General features: G+C 39.9%; 1 protein-coding gene across 2 annotated transcripts in view; it reads right to left on the bottom strand.

The window, feature by feature from the left end:
• The window catches only part of mpnd (MPN domain containing), a 52,478-nt gene continuing 43,778 nt past the window's right edge, over window positions 1-8,700 (bottom strand). The window contains exons 12-14 of one of the 2 annotated variants that reach the window (XR_011964011.1): window positions 6,443-6,535; window positions 5,927-6,084; window positions 1-3,688 (exon numbers count right to left, since the gene is read on the bottom strand). Coding sequence is in view for 1 of the 2 variants with exons in the window: in XM_072593838.1 (XP_072449939.1) it covers window positions 5,998-6,084; window positions 6,443-6,535 (180 nt within the window). In the remaining variant the exon portion in view is untranslated. Of the gene's footprint in view, window positions 6,085-6,442; window positions 6,536-8,700 lie in introns of both variants that reach the window. The other variant, XM_072593838.1, reaches the window with a different exon arrangement.

Below are 8,700 nucleotides of genomic sequence, written 5' to 3'. Positions count from 1 at the left end.
TCTGGGTTTTCAACATAATTGCAATTCTTTAAAACCGTTGGAATATTTACAGCACTTTTACATTAAATTCACTTGGTCCATTCAGTAACAAAAAGCCACAATCCTGTTTCTGCCATGACTTGAAAATATGATGTTTTAAAGCTCCTATCCTCCTCTAAGATGCTGTGCAGTAACAAATATGTTGCACCAAGTCCTAAGCCATAACCTTTCTAAGTTCTGTTCTCATACAGCTGAGTCAGCTTGATGCTGGGAGGACTGAAGTTTCAGCATTGATAACTCAGTGGATAATTAGACTGAAAGTCACATTTCCTAAAATGTTCCAACCTCAACACCTTAGAATATGCAATATTTTTAAATCTGCCTTCTGTGACCTCCGAATGAGAGCACCTGATTTGTGCTTCATTAAGGATTGTTCTGTGCACTAGGATCAAATACACTAACTATCCCAACCATATTTCACAGGGAGCCTTTATGACCAGTTAAATAGCTATTCTGGCAGACTCTTGCTTGAATATCACGTACCTGGATAAAGAGACATCTCAAATATCTTCCAGTTTACTATGTGGTGAACAGTCTCTGAACCATCTCATGGTTCACTCAGTTAGCTCTTGATATTTTATTTCTCATCTATATTCTTTTGGGATCAAATACAGAGTGACTTGAAACTTGGAGAGTTTAATTAATGTGTTAACACTAAAGCAACACCTAGGATGTTTAAAAAAAAAACTAGTCATCAAATTCCAGGCAACCTATTAAAGATATGGTTTAAGATTATTGTTGCCAGGCTGATTAGTACCAAACCAGCTTTACTTTCAGCTAGTTAATGTGAGAACAGAGTTGAGAGCTGTTGCACCTCAGTCACAAGTTATTTCCTCAATGGCTGTAAATGCCATCTCTTACTGAACACTAGGTCCACAAAAGATCGCTTTCCCTAAGGTATATCATCCAAGTTATCATGCTTCACCTAAACCTGGCTTCATTGCCAAGACTGATCCTCTCCTCCACTGCTTTTGAACTGTCTAATACAAATAACAGTGACCTTCACTGATTTCTGTGACTAGTGTCCCTCCCTATTCCAAAGTTGAGAACTAACTGTAGTGTCCCTCGCACTGCTACCTTCCTGTTAAGGGCAACTGACATAATAGACTAGAAAATCATTAACTTTTCCCCAATTTATTTACTGACTTATCAAGAAGAGGTGGAAGAAGCACCCTCAGTCAAAGATCAAACTCCATACTCCAAATCCTGAGTGTTAGCGGCTTGACATTTCAACATAAATACCATCAGATTGAGGTGTGTCCTTTTGACCACTGATGGAATTCTCCCAACACTAAAAGGGGCAGGCACAGCTGCAGTAAGAAACAGACAAAATGAAAACCTGAGTGTCCCCATTGGCAGTCCATAATTTATAAACCATAAATTTCAGGAAGTAAATTAAACTGATAAATTAAGTAGAAAAATTAAACTTATCAAAATATTAAAAATCAGTTCTGATATGAAACACACGCCCAATGTGTTTGTATAGCTGTTCTAATTAACTTTTGAGACTATATTGTGAGTCTCATTCAACACAATGACAGTTGAAGATCCAAGTTTTTTTCCCTCCCCTGGAAGTGTTTTCCTTTTCTCGCCCCATGAAACTCTCCATTTACTCAAATTCCTAACATCAATTATTATCATTTTTCTTTAATTCTAGGCAGTGAGTGATGGCAGGACAATTGCTCATGCACAGGACTGCCTGATTTCCACACAAACATTCTAATAAGGGTTAGGTTATGGACTGGAAACCCTGACTGGATTGTCCTCAATTCTAAATATATAACTAAATGAAACTCAAAAATACCTGGTTTGCATGATACAGATATTTGTAGTGATTGAGAAATAAAACTATTTCTTCCCTACAAATTGGTGATACTTCTCTAAAGTGCTACAATAAAAAACATAAAAATACAATCGCATGTTCAGAATCATGGACATAAGTGGCACAAAAGTAGTCACAATATAAATTACAAACAGATAAGAATTCCATGAGTCAAACCATTTTAAGTGAATGTTATGTTCCTGCAGCTCCTGAGAAATGGCTGTAGGTTGATGTATTAACCAAAGTTGATAAAGACTGAAAATCTGACCTGCAACTCTGATTCGGTAAAGTATAATAGATGGGCAGGTCTGCAAAGTCTTTTAAGTAATTGATAAATCCCATGTTGTGTCTTTCACACTTGGAACAGGAGCGTTACACTGTGTAAATCACATCGTTCTGCTGCTAAAGTAGTGATCCCTCCCCATCCCCATTTAAGATCAAAAAGTGCAACTGCTATGTCTTTTTGAGCAGAGGCTATTTGTTCTTAACATGTCAAACCAACCAAAGTGGCTTCTAATACTTTCGTCGAAAGGTAAATGTGATTACTAAAATCAAGTTGTTATTTTCTGTTGATGCAGCATTTTTTTGTTAAGATTACTTACAGTGTGGAAACAGGCCCTTCGGCCCAACAAGTCCACACCGACACGCCGAAGCGCAACCCACCCATACCCCTACATTTACCCCTTCACCTAACACTACGGGCAATTTAGCATAGCCAATTCACCTGACCTGCACATCTTTGGACTGTGGGAGGAAACCCACGCAGACACGGGGAGAATGTGCAAACTCCACACAGTCAGTCAGTCGCCTGAGGCAGGAATTGAACCCGGTTCTCTGGCGCTGTGAGGCAGCAGTGCTACTGTGCCACCGTGCGGCCCATTTCTCTGTAGATTGAAAATGAATTTTTTTTCTGTTCTCTAAATCCACTCCTGCAACTTTCAGGCATCATAGATGCCATTTTTAACAGTGCCAGACTAGTTGTTATGGCCTTGTCCATTGCTCATGTGAAAAAAAATCAAAGGTTTGAAATTACAGACATCATACAATTGGGTAAATTTCTCATCATGAATTCTGATGCAAAGCCTTGTCTGTTGAGGAAATTCTAACAAACATCTTGCATTATTCAAAGGTTTAAAGCTTTGAATCCATCTCTGTGTTTTGTTGATCCCAACACTATCAATAGTCACAACTAGCAGTGACACACAAAATAAATCTGTTTCCGTAAAAGGATTTCTAGGCCATTTCAGCCACAAGGGGTGCTGCTTCTGTAAACCTGCTTGTAATGTTCTTTTGTCATGGGTGCTAACTAGTTAACTTCCCCAACATTAAGATAACTCAAAAGGAATTTCAATAATACTGCATTAAGCATTTGCAGGTTAGGGATTGGAAACCTAACTCCGAACAGCAACAGTTTATTGGCAAAAGTAGTTTCACTCAGGTGGAGGACTCTTTCCCCATGTGTTTATACCATGGATTTGCTCCAAGACAGGGACTTGTGTCCATAAGTAAACATCAAATGTATTACTAAAACAACTGGCACCCTGAATCTGCTCATGAAAATCTGCCAACTTCTTCCCAGCAGCAAGGGAATGTCGATGAAAACCAGCCTTTAAAAGCTGCATTACCATTGAGGCAAGGCTGCATGTTTAACCTGGCCTTGCTTAGCTAGGTACAATGGTGACACTGGTTATTTATTCACTTGCTCGCAGCAAGCCTTTGATGTTAGGAAACCCCAGCCCTGTGAAGGCCAATCCAAACAAATGGTGATACCATAATTGCTGAAGAACAGGCAAATTTGTTTCCTTTCACCCCCTCACAGTGACGAAACTGCAACCACAAGAGAACAGAAAAAAAACAAATGCAGCAGTGTCATCTAGTGGTCAGCTTATACTTTCATAAGACATTATGGCTTTGGAATTTATGGTTATTTCTGGGGGAACACACAAACCTGCACCATTGCTTATTACACACCAGCCATGCGGTGCACTGAGTCGGGGTTGGTCCAGCGATACGGACACTAACACTACACCACAACAGCTCTTACGTGCAAGTTTTTAGTAGGTTTGTGACGAATACTGTTGGGGGTGTGGTCATGATTCATTAAGATTAATAGTTAAGACAGCACAGTTTAAACAGGTGGACTACAGTGTGTTCATGAACCAAGAACGCAAAAGATAAGAATGTCTTGCAGCGCAAAGACTGTTTGAACTGGTTCACAAAGTCTTGTTAAAAAGACTGTGGTAATATCTAAGGTTGCTAGCATTTTAGATGTAACCAGGGCTTTAACTCCCTCTCCCATCTCTCCCTGTGGAAAACATTAATCCTGTGCCAGGAAATCTCTTGTGCCTTATCCAAGTGACAGTGAATGTCTCTCTCACACACACACCAGCCAGACTTCAAGCTGAGGGGAGGTCGATTTATTGCCACCTTGGGCAAGATCAGCAATACACCCTGAGGGAGCCTGTTTGTTTCATCTCTGGAACACGTTAGTGAGTCAAAATGACCAACTGATGACAGCAAATCTGTTAATTCAATTCGAAATTCAAAAGATGACAGGCTAGTGTTTTACTTACCAGTAAGAGGACTAACTGAATATTTGCAAAACTTGCACATTTTCTTTCCTATTGTACATGAGTTATTTACATTTTATAAAGCACCTACTATTCATTTTTCTTGTAATAAGAAGCACCCAATGGCCCACAACAGAAAAGACCTGAATATCCTACAACACTATAATCTGACTCACTAAAACACAGTCAGCTTAGGACAGTCTCAATCTACTATCATTACATTTTGGCAACTAGATAAGGCAAGAGCATAGATCCCAGCTTTTCAGACATGACATTTTTTTTTTACTAACTTTGCAACTAGCCTAAAGAGAGTCTTGTGGAAAAACTACACAGGAAAACGTCAATACTGATGAAACATAGGCGTGTACTTCAAATTCCCTGAACTGTGATCTCCTGGTCTGAAACCCACCACTCACGGCAGCTAATAGGACCCCCGCCAGTTGCTCATGGGAAAAGGGAAGCCATTTTGGTGCTGTAGTTTTAACTGAGCCCTTTCTCTTTCTGTGCTGAATTGGATAGACCCAGTGAAGTGACGTTCTGGTTGTTCCCAAAAAACAAAAAGAAAAATCAATAGGCAGTAGAAGGAGAGGGAGCAATGTTAAATTTCTACAGCCATCAGTGCTCAACTGGCTAGCCAACGAGTGTGAACCCCAATTATCAAGATGTAAACTGTCTGCAAAGGATCAAAGGAAAAACAAGGAGGCAAGGTCTAAATTCACCACTTCTCCAAGTGCATTTATGGATACTTGGATTCTAATTTGGACTGGAGAAAGTACAAATGATTAAATGAGACCATGCAGAGTTAGAAAGCTTCCAATCTCCAAGGCGGGTTCCGTACATTGGCATTCTCAACAGCATGAGATTGCTGGTACTTCTCATAATTCCTCCATTTCGTGTGCAAAGGGGCACAAAGAAGTGAGACTCTCCACCAGCTATTCTGTGTCAGACTAATGCATCTCAGGTTGAACCTGTGTTGATGCTTAACTTTCCAGTAAACAAATCAGAAGCCTCTTCAGATTTTGCAGCCATCCTATCACATGTACCCTCAGTGACAAAGACCATTTCAGTATATCCCTGCAGCTTTGTAATTTTCTTTTTACCAATTTCCCTATTTCCACACTGCCATGTCAGGCTTCCAACCAGGGATCTAGTCTTTTTTGTTGGATACCAGTTCATTCTACAAACTTGTGAAAGTACACAACACACACAGATATCGTGGAAGTGAGCTTTTACAAAATCATTCACAAAACATTCTTAAATTCATTACTTAAATGTAGTGTCTCTGAAGGTCTCCATGTTTAACATTTTGCATTCTAGCTGTCATTCAATTGTGAAACTAGATACCAACATTCTACGAACTGAAATCGGTGTCAACATTCAACCATTTTGAGGCAAATTTGTTTGTCTCTAACACAAAGACTATTCAAAACAGGAAACACTGAACAATCACATTCCAATCTGACCCTGATCTCTTCTGAATAATTTCCACATTCACCTTCCTCAGTTCCTTCTTTTTTTCCCAGCTTTGTTCCATTTCTCAGATGCTAAGAATCCAAATGAAGTTAACTAACTGCAGGCACTCAGCTGGTTATAAATGTGTTCCAGAACTTTGACAAAGGTTTGGTCCTTTGGTGTTTTATTGGCCAGGGATCCCTTTAACACAAAGGAAAAAAAAACCAAATGATTAAGATGCAGCCATACCACCAAGTTGTAATAACTGGTTTCTAGGACTCTTGAAAAAGTACTGAGGACATTAAAGTACTGAATAAAAGCACCGATTGGAGTTACCTACAAGCCAATTTTGGAAAACATTTCTCCAGGAAACCTTTGTAGTAGCAGAGCCAGTGCCAGACAAGGCTTACTGATGATTTCCATTAGTGTGAAATCCCACATCAGCCTTTTTTCATTCCAGATTGGTTCTCTGTGGTCTGAGACGCACGTGGAAGCCAAAAAACAACATCTGGAATCTTTAACTACTTTCAGAATATCCAAGGGATAAAAGCCAACTTACTTTAACTTTCTCCAAATATGTTGTGTCCTCATTCCATTTGTCTTTGAATTTCACAATGTCTGGAGCTGTTTTGTAATATTCCAACAAAAGCATCTGTCAAGGGAATTTCAACAAAATCCGCAATTTATTAAATATTATTAAAAAGAATACTCAAGAGGGAAATCAGGAGGGCAGATAGGGGACACGAGATAGTTTTGGCAAATAGAGTTAAGGCAAATCCAAAGTGATTCTATAATTGTATTCAGGGCAAAAAAGTAACTAGGGAGAGGATAAGGCCCCTTAAAGATCAACAAGATCATTTCTGCATGGAATCAGGGAAATGAATGAGATACTAGAGGAGTATTTCGCATCAATATTTATTGTGGAGAAGGGTATGGAAGCTAGACTACATGGAGATATAAACAGTGAGATCTTTAAAAGTGTCCATATTACAGAGGAGAAAGTGCTGGACATCTTAAAATGCATAAAGGTGGATAAACACCCAGGACCAGATCAGGTGTACACTAGAACTTTGTGGAAAGTTCAGGAAGTGATTGTTGGGCCCCCCTTGCTGAGATATCTGTATCATCAATTGCCATAAGGTACAGTGCCAGAAGATTAGAAGGTGGCTAATGTGGTGCCATAATATAAGAAAGGTAGTAAGGAAAAGCCAGTCAGTGGTGGGCAAGTTGTTGGAGGGGATTCTGAGGGACAGGATTTAAATGTATTTACAAAGATAAGGACTGATTAGGGATAGTCAACTTGGCTTTGTGCATGAGAAATCGTGTCTCACTAATGAGTTTTTTGAAGAAGTGACAAAGATTGATGAAGACACAGCAGTGCATGTTATCTATATAAATATATATTTCAGTAAGATATTTGACAAGTTTCTACATGGTAGGCTGGTTAGCAAGGTTAGATCACATGAAATCTAGGGAGAACTAGCCATTTGAATTCAAAGTTGGCTTGAAGATCGGAGACAGAGGGTGGTGATGGTGGTGGAGAGTGGTTTTTAGACTGGAGGCCTATGACCAGAAGTATGCCGAAGGATCGGTGCTGGGTTCACTGCTGGTTGTCATTTGTATACATGATTTGGATGTGAATATAAAAGGAATGGTTAGTAAGTTTGCAAATGACACCAAAATTTGTGGTGAAGGGGACATGAAGAAAGTTATCTCAGAGTACAATGGGACCTTGATCAGATGGGCCAATGGGCTGAGGGGTGGCAGATGAACATAGAACAGTACAGCACAGTACAGGCCCTTCGGCCCATGATGTTGTGCCGAGCATTTATCTTAATCTAAGATCAACCTAACCTACACACCCCTCAATTTACTGCCATGTGCTTGTCCAGCAGTGTTTAAGGTCCCTAATGTCTCTGACTCTACTACCACTGTTGGCAGTGCATTCCACTCACCCACCACTCTCTGTGTAAATAACCTACCTCTGACATCTCCTCTACACCTTCCTCCAATCACCTTAAAATTATGACCCCTTGTGACAGCCATTTCTGCCCTGGGGGAAAGGTCTCTGGCTATCTACTCTATCTATGCCTCTCACTACCTTGTACACCTCTATCAAGTCACCTCTCTTCCTCCTTCTCTCTAGTATGAAAAGCCCGGGCTTACTCAACCTCTCTCCAAAGACAAGCCCTCCAAACCAGGCAGCATCCTAGTAAATCTCCGCTGCAACCTCTCTAAATCATCTACATCCTTCCTATAATGAGGCAACCAGAACTGGACACTATATTCCATGTGTGGTCTAATCAGGGTTTTATAGAGCTGCAGCAAAACCTCGCGGCTCTTAAACTCAATTCCCCTATGAATGAAAGCTAGAATACCATACACATTCTTAACAACCCTATCAACTTGGGTGACAACTTTGAGGGATGAATGTACATGGACCCCCAAGATCTCGCTGTTGCTTCATTGAATGATCGAATGAACGAACAAATCCATGCATTTTTTGAAAGAAAGAATTAATGTAATGATTGAATCATTGAACGAACGAACGAACGAACGAATTGAATGAATGCATGAATGCAACAGTTCATTCATTGACTGAATGAACGAACGCCTTCAAAGATTGGTTCATTGAATGACTGAATGCAAAACGTGATTCATCGAATGAAGGAAAGAACGAATGCAAAGATTGAATCAATGAACGAATGAATGAATGATTCCAAGATTGATTCATTGCATGAATAGAACATTGAGCATTACAGCGCAGTACAGGCCCTTCAGCCCTCGATTTTGTGCTGACCTGTGAAACCAATCTAA

This window comes from Chiloscyllium punctatum, chromosome 24 (genome assembly GCF_047496795.1).
Source record: "Chiloscyllium punctatum isolate Juve2018m chromosome 24, sChiPun1.3, whole genome shotgun sequence".
In the NCBI taxonomy this organism is placed as follows: domain Eukaryota; kingdom Metazoa; phylum Chordata; class Chondrichthyes; order Orectolobiformes; family Hemiscylliidae; genus Chiloscyllium; species Chiloscyllium punctatum.
The sequence above is the reverse complement of the archived record's forward strand: the minus strand, read 5'-3'. Positions and strand labels throughout refer to the sequence as shown.